Source organism: Berghia stephanieae, chromosome 4 (genome assembly GCF_034508935.2).
Source record: "Berghia stephanieae isolate SIO BIC M18660-M18661 chromosome 4, UCSD_Bste_1.3, whole genome shotgun sequence".
Lineage (NCBI taxonomy): Eukaryota > Metazoa > Mollusca > Gastropoda > Nudibranchia > Aeolidiidae > Berghia > Berghia stephanieae.
In genome coordinates this window covers 46,903,184-46,920,683 of record NC_088363.1, presented here as the reverse complement: position 1 = coordinate 46,920,683, position 17,500 = coordinate 46,903,184, and the positions used below count along the sequence as shown (strand labels likewise).

General features: G+C 34.7%; 1 protein-coding gene across 3 annotated transcripts in view; it reads right to left on the bottom strand.

Moving 5' to 3' along the window:
* Window positions 1-17,500, bottom strand: part of LOC144970699 (uncharacterized) — a 116,192-nt gene that overhangs the window by 27,226 nt on the left and 71,466 nt on the right. For all 3 annotated transcript variants that reach the window (XM_078910609.1, XM_078910612.1, XM_078910610.1), the window contains exons 4-6: window positions 17,043-17,207; window positions 9,177-9,295; window positions 5,291-5,472 (exon numbers count right to left, since the gene is read on the bottom strand). In XM_078910609.1, coding sequence (XP_078766735.1) covers window positions 5,291-5,472; window positions 9,177-9,295; window positions 17,043-17,207 — 466 coding nt within the window. The remainder of the gene's footprint in view (window positions 1-5,290; window positions 5,473-9,176; window positions 9,296-17,042; window positions 17,208-17,500) is intronic.

Sequence of the window (17,500 nt, the reverse complement as noted above, 5' to 3'; positions counted from 1 at the left end):
TATATATAAACATTTGAAAGATAATTAAGATTGTATGACTTCCACAACGTTGTTATCAAGCGTTGCTCTCATCAGGAAGTATATATAAACAATGTTAGATGAGCATTGTATTTCATATCTATAAATCATTACGTGTCAATATGGTTTTAAAGCAAACACAGATGCGTTACAACATCATATGATGAACATCGAGTACATGACTAATTGTTAAGTGAAAAATTCTAAGGGTGTACGTGTACATATATGCAGGTCTGACATCTGAACCGGCGTATGGGCCTAGTTTAACATTGTTGTAATAGGCAATATTTGCGTCAATTTTTGAGATTTCCATCACAACAATGAGCCCATAAGGAATTGGATTACCAGACCTGCAAATAAGTACACGTGGGTTTAACCATAACTTAAGGGAATGAGGATAATCGTGTTTTTTCCATTACAAGGGAGTCCAAAATGAAATATGAACTATAGCATCAAACTATAATAGTAAAATAGACATATAGGGCTGCTCTTTCCGTTCCTAAAATATCATCGGAATTGTCATGCGCTGAGCAATATCCGTCCCATGCGGATTACTGGGTTTAAATATCTTGTGTTGATCTTAATTACCTCTTTATTTTCTATAAAAATGCTGGGAGGGCTTTGCATTTTTGTCAATGTAGAGATTGCTATAGTAAAGAAATATCTCAGCGATGACGTCTAGCTTAAAACATACGTAAGTCATTCGATTAATTTTGTTTTTGAACATTCAATTCGTTGAAAACAGCACCATTTAAGAATAGATTACAATTGCCAAGTTTTTGTAGCAATTTCCTGAAATTATGTTCACAGAACAATTTTTGTTATACGAATGGCCAATAACGTCTTTTAAATATGGCAGAATATTTAAGATGGATCATCGTGAGACAATGCCATACCTAACACTTACATTTTTTGTGAATCTCAATAATTATCGTGTTGCAGATTTTGTAACCAAATGTACAAATGCGCCAATTAAACAATCTGGCAACTCTTGCTTCGGACAACTGCAATGATACAAGCAACGATTCCGATATCTACCCTTTATCCATATCGCATAATCAGCCTCACGTTTTGATGGATGCTAAGGACGCAAATTGTGGAACAATTATTGCATTTTTAAAAGTAATTAATAAGTATAGATAATGTTAGTTGTATACAGGATGGCTCAGAAAAACCGTGCCCTGTTTGGCAGTTTATTATGTCTATTCTATTTAAGACCCATTTCCGCAAATTTTTACATACGTTTTCTAGAAATATAAATATTTATTTTGCTAAACTTCAAATAATTTTATGATAACTGTTATTTCATTGTTGTTGAACTGATCTTGGCAAAATAAGGCATTGTTTGTGTTTTAATGAACGTGCGTCTCTTTTTTGTTTGATTATGGAGGGGGTAAGACAGGATATTCTCTTATCGATTAAAAACTCAAATGTACTGAATAGTGAATACAAGAAAAACAATTCAGATTACTTTACCCAAGAAATATCTTATGAAATGTAATGTATTCATCTAAAGTGCATTGTTATGGCACTGCCTTGGTTTTTTAACAACTTGACGCAGACGAGGACGAAAATGAAGAATCACTCTTCGTGCAAACGACGGGCCTCTGTCCAAACAGATTTTATTTTTCTGATGAAATTCTATCAAATTTTGAAATGGTTGTCTCCGGTTTTGCGATAAATTTGTCGGATGGGCATTCCGGCAGTGATAATCAAAATGATTGGACCTAAAAACGAAGCACCCACTTAGCTTTGTCGGGATCGATGTAAACGTTCTCTGTGAATCATTCAATGGAGACAAAACACGATACCATGAGTTTCTGGAGAATGCACTGCTTGTGAGTCAGCCAATCCAGAGGAATGTTTCTTTTTAAAAGAATTATGATGAAGATGAAACGAAATTGACGCCACTCAGCTATTTGTTATTGGGTTTTTTTTTGGACATCTATTTTAATCGATTATTTCTCACTAAATTCTATTATATCAATCAGACTATAAACGTTCAAAATTACACATATTTTTGTTTGTTGGCAAATTATATCTGGCTAATGGATGTCGTGAGTATTTCACCTTAATGCACAGCAATTATAGGTTCCTTTTGGTACAGAAGTAACTCCTCCTTCAAGCGATACATAATCAACCAAACGATGAAATCAATTAACGCACTTTTACAATCACTCAACTAGGCATCATATTTTTTAATGTTGTGTAAAAGAATTAAAATTGTACTCGTTTTACATGAACTTTGGACAACACAACGTGAAATATTGATTTCTTTTATTTTTTTTTTTTTGCCATGAGAATTTAAGCCTTATAGATAATGTGGAAAAGAAGTGGGAGACAAAACAGAGGAAACAGGAGACAAATTTTCTGAGCCACCCGATATTTATGTATTTACAGTTTTTGAAGAATCGTTTGCCAGAAGTAGCGATTAATTTTGAATCGAGGCGAGGGAAAATAAAATATATAACAAAGAGCCTCGCGTGCTTGCTCTTCAGACAAAAAGAGTTACTTCCGGGCGACACAGTATAATCAGCCTATGGGCCCAGGAAATATCGGACTTTGTGACCTAGATGGCTATCTAGTGATATGATATCTATGGCCATAACCATGACAGGAAATAACAGCTTGACGTCATATCCGCCTAGCAAAGCATGATAACTGGTTCCAAATTAACTTGAACAAAGCCAAAGGTATAGATTACATCAAACAAAATGGATTTTGAAAATCGAAATTGTTCAATAAAGGAGACAAAATATATTTTAGTATTTCAGACATAATATTCGACATTGATGGAGGAGTGGAGAGGAGGTGTGGAACAGCTGTCAATGATGAAAAATTAGAAAAGTATTGTTCATACATGACCACACGATAATAACATTCACATCAGTTCCCTACCAAAACATTCCAACTCTTATTTTCAAATGTCTGCACTGATAGTGCATGAGTGTCAACGAAGCTGACCTGCAATGGAAGTTACGAGAAAGTGTTTTGTTTTCTCAATCAGAACATGGGAAAATATTTTGCCATAAATGTTATGGAAAAAATGACGAGGTAGGAGTTTCTAAACCAAACTCAATAATAAATTTGAAAATGGATCCACTAGGTCTGACTAATCTAAATATTAAGAGCAAGTTGTAGCAAACGACTTGAAAATTATTTTTCTAAAACAAAAACATACAAATAAATTTGGGGAAAGGATTTAAAGTCAATTATACAACAAAAATTACATTTTTTTAAACATAGAGAATGTATTTTAAACGGATCAATTCAAATTTTGGATGCATGCAGATACTGTAGTTCCCTTTAAATGGATAATTCGATTAAATAGATAACCTAATAAAGGCAGAAATACGAGACGACAAATGTAAAATTCTCTATATTTATCTCCATTAGATATTTTTTAAAACACGCTCTATAGGAAGACTGACATAACCCGAGGCGTTAGCTCTAGTTCCTTGCCTCATGTTAGATAAATATTGAATAAATAAATTTAGATTTGGAAGACTGTGTTCCACAGCTGTGTAGTCTTGAAGAAGACAGTCCGTGCCAGAGGTGCGAGATAGCTGAATGAATAAAGCATAACATTTCTACCTGGGGGCTCAGGTTCGAACCCCGCTGTCGGAATTTTCCTTTTTCCCTTTTGAGGTAGATGCATTCCTTATTACATACGTTGCGGATAAAGCCTTGATTCTCGGCCTTTTCTCGAAATGGGCCCAAAAGAAACCGTGAGGATGAATAAAGAGATTAATTCTTTTTTGTGGATTCTCCGGTCCAGTATTCAGAAACCCAGGGAGAGAAGACTCCCCTCCCCAAACACCTGCTGTTTTTAAAATAAAAAATCTCATACCCTGTGGAAATTGGATTATGGTTAGGGAATGACACTCCTAGCTATCTTTCCATCAATTTTTTTCTCAAGTGCGGACACGTCAGTTCAACCGACCTCTATGATCAGGTTTTCTGGTATTTTGTGCGTGTCTTTAATCGTTTATTACAGCAGGACCCAATGGGACCGTTGTCAAGTGGAAGAAAACTGGACATGACGTCTTGTTTATTGGAACTTATTACGTAACTGTCTATTGAAACCATAAGCATAATAAACGCTATCATTATTGTCTCATCACTGCTACATGTACCAAATATATATATATATATATATATATATATATATATATATATATATATATATATATATATATAACATGTATATTACAGCAGCTGAATCACGACCACCACTACTACCATACCATTTTTATCCAGCACTCATGACCAAACTCATTACTACATTAGGAGAAATCATTTAGAATTTGTCTCAGCTCTTAAATAGCTCTGTATCAGAAGTGACATTAGATTTGACAGAAAAATTGGTATACCTAGATGGCACTCTATATCATAATTTGTCGTTTCCGGCTTAATCTCATGATCAACAATTTAAACTTCAACAAAACAATTAACAAATAGTGGAGACATTAATATCCTGTAAACAAAATATGTCTACGAGCTCTTTTGGATTGAATTAAATGGAAATGTTGCACCTACATGGCTGAGAAAAATAATGAAAGCAAATTGCATTGTGACGTTAACTGCATTCTATCTACAAAACGTTTGAAAGATAACTTTAAAAAAACAAGCTGATTTCGATGCACAAACAAAACAAAATCCAATCATAAAGGTGCAATGACGGAAATGAACAGTATGGTGCAGCGATGTGATCTTTGTTTAGCAACTGAAAGGCAGTAGGTTAACATCACATCGGGCAGTGCTGAATGAATGGTTCTGTAAAGTTCAAGTATGGCAGCTCATGGAACTTTGACCCAAACCAGTTTTTGTCAATCAAATGACAGATGTGATCCATGACAGTCTCAAATCAGCATAATGTCGGGTTAATTTATTTGCTGTAGTTGATTTTATAGTAAAAATATACGAAAGTTGGGCTAATTCTATATATTGGATAAATTATTGTATGTATCTGTTAAAGACAATAGACATAGGCTTTTTAAATGATAAACAAAGATATTACATTTCTGTTCACTTTTACTTTAAACTCACTTTTTAGTAATTGGCACAATACCGTTTTGAGATGGTAATTATACATTTTCTCTATTTGGTGAGGAAAAATAACATCAACGACAATAGCTATAATAATAACTAATAACAACAACATTAACACGTCAATAACAACAGAAAAAATAACATTAACAATAGCAATAAAATCATAACCAATCACAATCGTAGCAGCATCTACAACAACATTGAAATACCAACACTTTACCGATGTTATTTTCATCCCCACTAAGGAATGCGTTCCAGCAGCCAGCACCATGCCCAGCTCTCGTACATTGGGAAATTGGTCTCTGTGATGTAACAGGATCTTGATACCTGCAGCGTCGTTAGGACCAGGCATGTATTCGTACTGTTCTATGTTGAAGGTCATGGTCAGACCTTCCTTGGCACCTGGGAAGAAAAAATAAAGTTCAAGATGATTACCAATCTGATCTGGAAACGTGTGTAGTCTCATCGCCAACCTAACGGTGAAGCTAATTTCCTCTCCATTATATGTAAATGCTGCTGCTCGAAGCTCGAAGAAATAAATAATAATGTGAAATTGAATGTAAGCTTCAATTTCATTACAAAAACAGATCAAATGAACGTTTCGGGTTTCCCCTTTATCAACAAAAGAGGAAGAATGAAAAACCACCGATGAATGAGATGATGTGTAGTGGCGTAGCTAATGTTTTCTTTATTCATCTTAACTACGCCACTACCATATCATCTCATTCGTTTGTGGTGTTTCATTCATCCTGTTTTGTTGATAAAGGGGTAACCGGAAACGTTCATTTGATCTGTTTTTGTAATTAAATTGAAGCTTACATTCAATTTCACATTATTATTTATTTCTCCATTATATGACATGTTGACTTATTGATGTCATGAGGAGGTAAAATGAGCATTAATTTTAGATTATGGAGTCTTTCAAGACGTAAAAATAAAGATTAGCATTGAATTGTAAGCTTCAATTTATTTGACGAAGACAGATACTGTGGACGTTTCGGTTTTCCCCTTTTCAACAAAACATGATGAATGAAGCACTCAGGACGAATTTTTACATTAACTAAGCCATTCACACATATTTGATTCGTCCTTAGTTTTGTTGATAAAGGCGAAACCCGATACGTCCACAGTATTTGTCTTCTTCGTCTAATAAACTGAAGATTACAATTCAATACTTATCTTTATTTTTTCCGTCGAGCATCAAGCAGCAACATTTTCATCTGCAAGACGTAGGTGACTCAGTCGTGTGGTGTCTCGTCTCGTGACAAAATCAAACGATGTTCTGCTCGGTTAGTGTTCAAATGGGTGACAATATTCTGACGCCTGTGTAATCGTTTCTTTAAAGGAAATCTACGTTTCTTGTGAGATGGACTACTTAGCTATATGATCATATTTTGAGAACAACCGTAGGCATTTTCAACCAGAATAAACCTCATTCTTTTTACTATTTTCATCGGCAATGCCACTTTGATATAATACCGTTTGTAGTAAGGTGGGTAAGCAATATTATGTGCATGTTGCTGCACTTAATTGGAATTTAGTGTACGTGTTTTCGCTAAAAAGATGAGTTTTGTGTATGTTGCTAATTATCGATTTCCTTTTTTTTCTCTTCTATGGTTGTATAATAATAAATATTTTGAACAAATAATATTATTATTATTTCAAATTACGTATCTGCAAGGCAGGGGAAGCAACTATTGCAAGGTTAGGCAACTGTAGATTATCGGATACCAGACACATGCAAGGAAACCATGCATGAAATCAACCACAGGGGAGATTACTCCAGTTTATCCTATACCAGAAACCAGATATCCAGGCGATACGCGCAGAAGGCAATGTTGTGCCGTCGATTTAATTATTTCATATCATTGACCGCGATTTTACTCCTCCATTTTTGTATCCTGTAAAAATACAGGTCGAAGAGACCTTCGATTGCGTACTATTGCATTCAGTTGCTGAACTAATCATTTAAAAAATAAAAATTTCCTTTATTCATCTCTATGGGGAAATTTGTCTCAAGTTCTATCCCAAGGGAAGACTGGAATAATCCAGGAGTCAGCCGCAGTGCAGCGCCGCAAAGTGAGCTAGGGGGAGGTGAATTGCTCAAGGCGACGCAACTCGGAGGGTGAATAGAACTCGTTACCTTTTGGGTAAGAAGCAAAGACCATACCGCTGAGCCACGCTGTCCCTTATCTTTTTCTATTTAGTTATTTTGAGCGTTTTCTAAATGGAGGAATCTGAAAGTCTGACATCCCCAGGGTCAGAGATAATTTTATATCGTTACAACGCCAAATGAATGGATGTCAATCTAATAAAACCGTGCAATATGCTATATGGGTTAGAGACGATCTTTTTGGAATCGTGTATAGCTTACACGGTAGAGTCATGCTCTTCCGGTCAGGCGGAGTACCAGTAAGATCGCGGGTTCGAACCCCCCATTGCCGTCGCGAAATTTTTATTCTATTTTGTCTTCTGGCACTTTCCTACTCACTTCATCTCTTGTTGTCATGAATATGCTAAAAGTTGTATTTTCAAATCAGTTTATAATATCACATGAAATGTGGCCATGTCGTTAACAAGACTTCTAATGTACAAAAAAATTGGATACATTACGATATAGAAATCGCGTTGCTTGAACAGGCTCTCATACCACTGAATAGAAAGAAACTGACATTTTTGAGACATGGGTCTAAATAGAGAAGTGTGTCCGGGATTTATAATATCTAATTTTCATGTTTATTGAAAAGCAAATTCATATTATTTTCTACGAAATGTTTACGATCGGTATATGGTAGAAAAAATTAACACATTCAACTACAACTTGGAATCGAGCGATAGCGATACTTGCTGGTAATGTATCTTTTTTATCAAGGCAATCCTCTTTTAAATAGCTTTCGAAATCTAAATTATTTACCGAATAGTGCATAAAACTGTTCACATTTGGCCAGTTTAACGTAACAAATCTTTTCACATCACTTAAAATGTGCGGAGACACCCTACTATGTGGCCCCGCACATATTCGGTGCCTTTGAGTGATTGTCGTTGGGTTGAAAAAATGTAATCATTGGGAGAGATTATGTAATGTACTTTGTTTAGTGATACATTATAATTCTATGCCCCTCTCCCTAAGTTAACGCGTATTGATATCAAGTTTACAATAGTGACGTCAGGCTATCAGACGTTGAATTTCACAAAAACCAGATTCTTTAAAAAGAAGTATCATTTAAATATTTTATAGATGTCTTTTACTGAAGGATGACGAAATATGAATTAATTGAAGGCTATAATAGAAGAATAGGATAGAAGATTTCTTACACTCGTGCGTTTTGAAATTCGAACTTTGCTCCCAACGCGCACTCGCAAGCTCGTGCAGCGGTTGGGATTACGTCCGGAATTCCAAAAAGCAAGAGTCGAGTGTAAGAATCGTATAAAATCATCATTTGATATCATTATTTATATTATAGTTCTAATTCAATTAAGAAGTAAGTTGACACTTTGGCGTATTTAAAATCAAATCATGATTTGGGAAATATTTTTTGCATAACGATTGCTGTGGTCGTCAAAGGTTGTGATGGAATTATTTTTTACGAAATTGTAGCGATTCAAATTTTTTAGCCATGGGTCTCAGGGTCAATATTCGTTCGAAACCAAGGCTTTCCTGTCAATTAATAAATATCTTCTTCTTCTTCTTCTTCTTCTTCTTCTCCTCCTCCTCCTCCTTCTCCTCCTCCTCCTCCTCCTCCTCCTCCTCCTCCTCCTCCTCCTCCTCCTCCTTCTTCTTCTTCTTCTTCTTCGTCATCTTCTTCTAATCCTTCTCTTTCTCCTCCTCCTCCTCTTCTTCCTCCTCCTCCTCCTCCTCCTCCTCCTCCTCCTACTACTACTACTACTACTACTACTACTACTACTACTACTACTACTCCCCTTCCTCCTCCTTTTTCTTCTCCCTCATCTTTTCCATCAATATAAATGAAGAAAGTAATCATCGACAAATCGACACGAATGACACATTACGACTTACAAAAATTGACGAAGAAAAAATAAAAAAGGTTGGGAAGAGAAAGGTTTCTAGAAACAATTTTAATAACAAAGAAATACACCAATCTTACCAGGTGAATCCACAAAGAGCTTGGCTGTATTTTTGTTGTTGAACGTGTAACATTTGCCGTTGTCTGTAGCAAACTCTGTAAAGTTTTCTGGGCCACACTTTTCACCTCGCCACTCACAGCTAAGGGTGAAGAGATAGAAACAAAACAAACGTGATCAGATATAGAACGAAGTTGACGTGACACAGGCCTTTGTTATAGTTTTTTGCCATCCATGTTTACAAGTAATTCTCACTAAACTGTATCAACCAGACTATAAACTTTTAAGGTTACACATAGTTTTGTGTGTTGGTCCGTTATACGTCCGTATGATAATGTTGTGAGTTTCTTAGCCGAGCGCACTATATAGCGCAGTTTGCTTTTAATGTGACCCCCGCCTCAATTTCGTATTATGTCGGGGTAATCAAATATGTAATCGGCAGAGGTAGAGAAAGTTTGTGTGATAGTAAGGAATTATGGAATTGTATAGTTAGAGCGAAATTGACATTACTCTGCTCTTTATTATTGCTTTTAGCCAGCCATTTGTTTGTTTATTTGCTTTTGGTTCAATTTGTTTGCGTTTCAAAGAATCTTTCATTGGCCTTAATCTATAATTGATAGTCGACCATGGACATCCTTGTAGTCTATCACTCGACAGTCAATATCATGTGATTTGATTCATCATGGCACTAGTGAATTCAAATATGAAACGGAACGAAATATTATCTAAACCGGGTGTGTTGCTAATTTCCTCTTTAGAAATCTTTTTCGTTGGAAGTATGACGGCCGGTATATTACTTGCCATCGTGTACTAGAGAGCGTGATGTAACCAGCACAAAATAGCCGAATGAGTCACCGTCCTTATAACGCCCACTTCTAGGCAAGAGACTTGCTTGTCAGAGACTAGAAAACGTTCATGAAATCCGATTTTAGTCACTTTAGGCTTCAGACTAGCAAGACATTTACTGGACTAGTAAATAAATAAATCTAGTCCGCGTTAATGAAAACGGGCCTAGGACAGCAGCCAGACCAGATGAGGGGAGATTTAAGGTTAAGGTAAGGGACCAGATGCATAAAATTGACTGTTGATGGACATTGCTGTAAGACTGTTTAAGTATATTGAAAATGAAGCCAATCGACGATGTCTATTTCATAGCATTGAAACTGTCAGTATTACAACTAGAGAATAAATAGATAAAAGCAAAGGCACAAGGCTGTGAGGGTCTATGGTCGAGGACCATCACTTTGAGAATTATTGTGCTACACCACTGAAAATGAACAAAATTATGTTATGTGAAATGCTATTAAGGGGGAAAATGTTATTCGGGTATTATCAAATAGATACACCATCAAAGTCACAGGAATTTACGATGACACAAAGTCAGAGAGAGATACAGATTTATTCTCTTAGAATGTTTTTAATCGATCCAAGGCGATACGCCCACAATGCAACGTTGTGCCGCCGTTTTAATTATTTCATATCATTGGCCTCGATTTCACTCCTCCACTTTTTGTATCCTGTGAAAGTACAGGTCGAGGTGACTATCACGAACATCTGCCAGAGGTTCGATGAGAAATTGAGCTAAAGGCGCGTTCTTGAGTTTGAAAACATCCAACATAATACCTGTCTAATACCATCATCCTTAATAGTATTGATATTAACATTATTATTAGTATCAAACCTGCAGCACCACAGCCACCACGACGACCACCACCACCAGCAACACCACCAACACCACCACCACCATCATCATCATCATCATCACCATCATCATCATCATCATCATCATCATCATCATCATCTTATTCTTCATTCTTCTCTATCTTTCTTCTTCTTCTTCTTCTCTTCTTCTTCTTCTTCTTTCTTCTTCTTCTTCTTCTTCTTCTTCTTCTTCTTCTTCTTCTTCTTCTCTTCTTACTTCTTCTTCTTCTTCTTCTTCTTCTTTCTTCTTCTTCTTCTTCTTCTTCTTCTTCTTCTTCTTCTTCTTCTTCTTCTTCTCTCTTCTTCTTCTTTTTTCTTATTATTATTATTATTATATAATAATAATAATAATAATATAATATATAATAATATATAATAATAATAATATATAATAATAATAATAATAATAATAATAATATAATAATAATATAATAATAATAATAATAATAATAATAATAATAATAATAATAATAATAATAATATTAACAATAATGATTATAATATTATCATCATTATCATCATCATAATCATCATCCTGTTTATCGTTATTATTACTATGAGGATGATTGTTGTTATGAATTATTATTATTATTATTATTATTATTATTATTATTATTATTATTATTATTATTAGTAATAGGAATAATGATAATAACTGTAATAAATGAAAAAAAACCCAATGTTTTTCAATTTCAAAACCGATCCCAATATTTACGTTATCAATTTTACCTGCTAAAACACGCGGCAAACGTAAAACCCTGAACCCATTAAATTTGCTTTTACATTTGACGTGAAAAGTCTGATAAAGTTGAAAAATGCGTATAGATAAATCTTGTAATGCTTGCTCGTATGTCTACGTCCTCTCTCTCTCTCTCTCTCTCTCTCTCTCTCTCTCTCTCTCTCTCTCTCTCTCTCCCTCTCTCTCTCTCTCTGTCTGTCTTTCTCTCTCTCACTGTGTGTCTTTCTCACTCTTTCTCTCTCTCTCTCTCTCTCTCTCTCTCACTATGTGTCTTTCTCTCACTCTCACTCTCTGTCTTTCTCTCTCTGTGTGTCTTTCTCTCTCTCTCTCTCACTCACTCTCTCTCTTTCTCTCTGTGTGTGTGTGTGTGTCTTTCTCTCTCTCTATTTCTCTCTCTCTATCTCTATCTTTCACTCTCTCTCTCTCTGTAAGTGTTTGCGTTGTAGTGTGTATTCGTGTGTGGTTATTTATGATTATATAAGCCTCTTATTGTGTATAATTATTTGTGCGCGAGAGGGTGCGTGTTTCTGAAGGTAAATCTTTATTTTAGAAAGTATGATTGTCGCCAAACCAATTTGGAAATCACATAAAACTGATAAGAAATGGTCTTATCATAAATACAAGTAGATACGTGATTTGCTCACTTACCGAGATCTATGAAAATGTGCAATAATTTGTAAAGGCGTCGGGATTTTATAGATCAATGAGTGAGAGCACGTGCAAACCTTGTTAGTGTTGATGTAGTGTGGGTCAAAAGGGGTCATGAATGGAGTTGACGTCACTCGGCTATTTGTAATTGTTTTTAGACCGCAAGTTGGGTGATTAGTTCTTGTAACAATAACATGATATCTACAGCAAATGCTTAAATTAGATTATTGGATAATTCATTATTAGGTGTTATTATTATCTCCATCTCGAAGAGTTCTAAGTTCTTCTGGATTTCTGTTACTGCAATCATGAATATGAAACTCAATGTAATAGACTAGATAAACAAACTATATCAGCGTACATCAGTCTCAATCTTTATAAATAGACCGCATATATAATTTATTGTTAATTAAGTATGGGAAATGTGAGTCCAGTTTATATGTATGAATACATTATTGCAAAGAATGAGTCTAGATTCATAAAGTGGAAAATCTACAATTTTCATATGTTCTATCATTTAAACTTTAACTTTTTAACATATGCTTCACTAGAATTTAATACTAATTTGAGACGATGGGTAACATGTGTGACATGTGCAATAATTTATACATATATATAAACTGGATTCAAGTTTCCCATTCTTGACTATAAATTATATAGATACGGTCTATGCCTAAGATTGATACAAATGTACGCTGATATAGTTTGTTTATTTAGTCTATGACATTGAGTATCAATATCAAGATTAGAGTAACTAGAAGAGCTATAAACTCTTCTAGATGTACGATTCTTACGCTCTTACTTTTTGGAATTACGGACCTCTTTCCAACCGCTGCACGAGCTTTCAAGTGAACTTTGGGAGCACCGTTCTGATTCAAAAACGTTAGAGTGTAAGAAATATTTATTCTACTCCTTCAATCGATTACTATTTCATCATCTTTGAATATAAGACATCTTCAAAAACATTCAAATGACAGATCTACTTTTTAAAAAAGGAATTTGATTTTTAGTAAAAATTTAGGCTTGATAATCTGACGTCACGATTTATTATTGTAAACATATCATTACACGTTACTATCTAGGGGGAGGGGTGGAATAATACCTAATAATGAACTACTCAAACATCTAATTTAAGCAACATAGCTGTAGATATCATGTAATTGTTACACTACCCCGAAGGGTATTATATTAAGTTGTTCATGACGGAAAAAAAAATTGTTTTATAGTTCAAAATATTATAGAATTTGGGTTACATTTTTCATTGATTTTATGGAATACAAATGCCAGTTTCTTAAAATAACAAAATATTTAATCTCACAATGCTGGTCACTTCTACTTTTAAATAATTTTGGGGCGTCTGACTTACTCCGACATATAATCGTTTTGAGATGATAGATCATATTATGTACAATGTACATTGTCCACCGGGATAAATGAATATATCGATGGTCGGCGGATCCTTGATTTTCACGATTGGTGAAAGTCTAAAGTCTACATACGAGCTCTGCTCACCATGTTTTTATTTAATTTTAGACGGATCAGCCATCTGATGTCAGATATGTTGGTAGAAAACAACGCGGTAGTTTTGTGTGGTTTAGATGACCATTTAAAATACACACCGAGTCAAACATGAACTTATATCAGCAGATGATTGGCTAAAATAGATGTTTTTCTGGCCCTATACTAATTAATGGAATGTCGATTTCGATAAGTGGTTGTTAATTTCACATTTAACCCCTCAACCATACTGCATTTAAATTGTCTTTTGAATCAAAAGAGCATTGATCCATCAACCAAATTGGGTAATTTTTCATGTCAATAAAGCTGAGTAGTACGTACATGAATAAAAATTAAATAATAAAAAATAAGCCCTTCCGCCCCGATATCATTAGATATCGTCGCCTAGGCATTCCGCGAGGAATAAAGATAATTCATCAAACAAGATGTCTGAAGTCAACAAGAATCACCCATGTTGTCCAAGTGACCAAGTGAGCAAATTGAGGGTCGATAATCTTGCCCAAGGAGAAAAACGAAAGCTCCCGAAGCAGGGCTCGATCCTTCCGGTCACAGTGCAATGCCTTAACCATTATTAAAGGTATAGACTAGAATAAAAACCGGCCCCAAACAAAACCCAGATGTCCGTGTAGTGAAAATAATAATCGTATGTTTGAATTTTGTATTTCGAATTGTACGTTAGTGGAAGTTGGTATATGTTTGCTAGTCTATTAGTAGATTGGTTAGTTGACTAGTGGCATACATACATTTAACGATTGCTCATTTTATTTATATATTCTTTTTTCCTTTTGACCTTTTGATAAGTTAGTTGGTTGGATGGCTAGTAATGTAATTTTTTGGAAAGTCAAACGTACATTTGTGTTTCAATCGGTTCCAGCAAGTCTTATTATCCACAATGTCGTATATAAATATATATATATGAGCCAAGGTCAAAAGGTGCCAATTTTTTTCCTCAAAATAAAAGTGGCATAATAGTCCATTCATGTTTCTATATGTGTAGCAAAAACCCTGTACTTCATGAATCAAAGGCCCTTTAGATAACTTTAAGGTCTAACGCAGCATAATATCGTCAACAATACCTATAGGTTGTCGGTGTCACCTGTGACCGGTGACACCAAAATGAGACAAAAAACTCTATAACCAAATGATTTTTGTTGAGTATCAAACTTTATTTAGTAAGTTATAGACAAAAAGACACAATCAACAACAATCATAGTACAATAATATTACCAACTATTGGAGAAAATGTTTCTTTTTGGTGTCATCGGTCACAAGCAACATAGAATGCAAATATATTATTTCATAAAAATGTTTGTACATTAACAAAAACAACAATATTGCATATGTTTATTACCAGCAATGTCCAGAAAGTTTTGGAATAAAATGTTGGGAAATAATGTGACCAAAGCATATCTTATTTAGCCGCATTGTGTCACTTGTGACATTAGACCGATGACACCATTACTTATGTCACAAGCAATACCAAATTGCAATTTCGACAATATATCATTAATTTCAGTCAAACCAGTGTAATAATCACAGTTAAATATGAAATTTAATAATATTTCAGAAATCAAAGACTTCAAAAATAGAAATATACATGGAAATTAGAGCATCTGAATGTGACTTGTGACATAAGACCGGTGACACCATTACTTATGTCACAAGCAACACCAAATCACACTTTCGTCCATAATATATCATTATTTTCAGTCAAAAAAGCACAATAACCTACTCTAAAATGAAATTCAATAATATTTTAAGAAACTAAATACTTTCAAATTGGAAATATACTTAGAAATTAGTAATACCATTGTTGCTATTATGTTGGTCAAAATCGGCACTAGAACGCAATTTTGCCTCAATAAATCAAGAATACCAACTGAACACATGTAATATAGCCTGTTAAAATGTAATTCAGTGACATTTCAAGCTTTGAAGAACATGAAAACAGAAATACATTAGAAACTTCAAACTTAAGTGTCACCTGTGACATTTTAACCGATGACACCAATGGTCACAAAAAGTACCAGAAGTCACACAAACACTAGATAAATATCAGCCATGGTAATGAATTCATGTAACCATACGGTAAACATCACCCTACTGCTCAAATCTGCTAGTTTGTAGTAATTTAGTGTGTTAATAGTAAATCAAATCAAATTTCTTGACAACCCTTCTTTTATCTGGATTCGTCAAAAGCTTGAGTTTTGTCTTTTTCTTGATTGATACAACCCTGAAACATAAAAAATTAGAATTACAAGGAAATAATTAATTGTGTCAAAATCACAGTCTTATGTGAGATGTCATAATATCATATTTGTAAATAGAATAACAGCTGAAAACATAATTTTTTGGTGGCACTTTGTAATATCCAATATCAAGTGTTGCTTGTGACAATGTAAAATAGCGATGACACCAAAGTTCAACTTACCTTTTCTGCCTGGAGCCACGCTGGAAAGGCAAATGGAAGTGCTGCACTTCAAAGACTGGTAAGAAGGGTGGATCAAAATTGCGAATCGCCATTTAACGAAACAAACTTCCACGTGTTCACGCATGCCGTGTTGCTTGTGACAAATGACACCAAAACCAATAAGCCTCAATATCGGCAAAATGGTATACATTTACTCCAAGATTTGAGTTCAGATAGTAAATCTATGCTTTTTTCTCATAATAAAACATTTTATAAACATTAAATATGAGCTTTAAAGTTTCGTATTGAGTCTTAGTATTGTGCTGTGTTTGATGACACCAAAGGTCACAAGCAACACCAACTTTTTAAGAACTCTATATGAAACTTAATCAGATATGTAATATACTGCAATTGCGTTTAAAAGTAAATTTTGACTTTATATTATTAGTCAAATTTCAATCAAGGGGGGTAAAACATCACATTTAATTTCTACATGATTTCTAAAAAGGTGATGCGTTGACCTCGTTTTAAGCACATGCCAAACAGCATTCAAATTTCACTTTCAAGTTGTTTATTTCATATTCTGTTGAACAGAGTATGTTGAGCTATCTCATTTTATCTCTTCTTCATATTATCAATTGATTTCAAGCATTAACCCAATGAAAACAGCCCATAATTAAGTAAAAATCAAATTTTCTTAACACTGGTATCAGGCGGGCACCTTTTGACCTTGGCTCATATATATATGTATATATATATATATATATATATATATATATATATATATATATATATATATATATATATATATAAACAAAGTAACCTATTACCAGATTTAGACATATCATATTATGTAAGTGATTTTGAATTTACCTGAGTATGAGGTCTTCCTTCCGATGTCCAGCACTGGCATAGAGGTGACCAAAGGACAGATTTGATACATTGTAACGGTCAAGGTCATCGGCAGTAAATCCATCTTGGTGATGGAAGATATCAGAAATGAGTTCATAGTGTCCCATTGATGCGGCCGCTGTCGCCCTGTAGACAGAAGAAAAAAATTAAATTCCCTTTATACACAACAAGGGAAAATTTGTCTTTAAGGTCTGTTCCGAGGGAAGACTGGAATACCATGAGCGTTCGTTGAATTGCAGCGTTGAAAAGTGAGCTAGGAAGATATGACTTGGTCAAGACCATACAGCGCTGCGGGGAGTCGAGCTGGGTTCCCAACTCTGGTTGGGAAGAAAAGACCATACAGCTCCCCCACGCTGCATTGGAAAGATGGACGTCAGTTATAGACGTAAGCAAGCAGTGGAAATCGGCATCTTAAAATA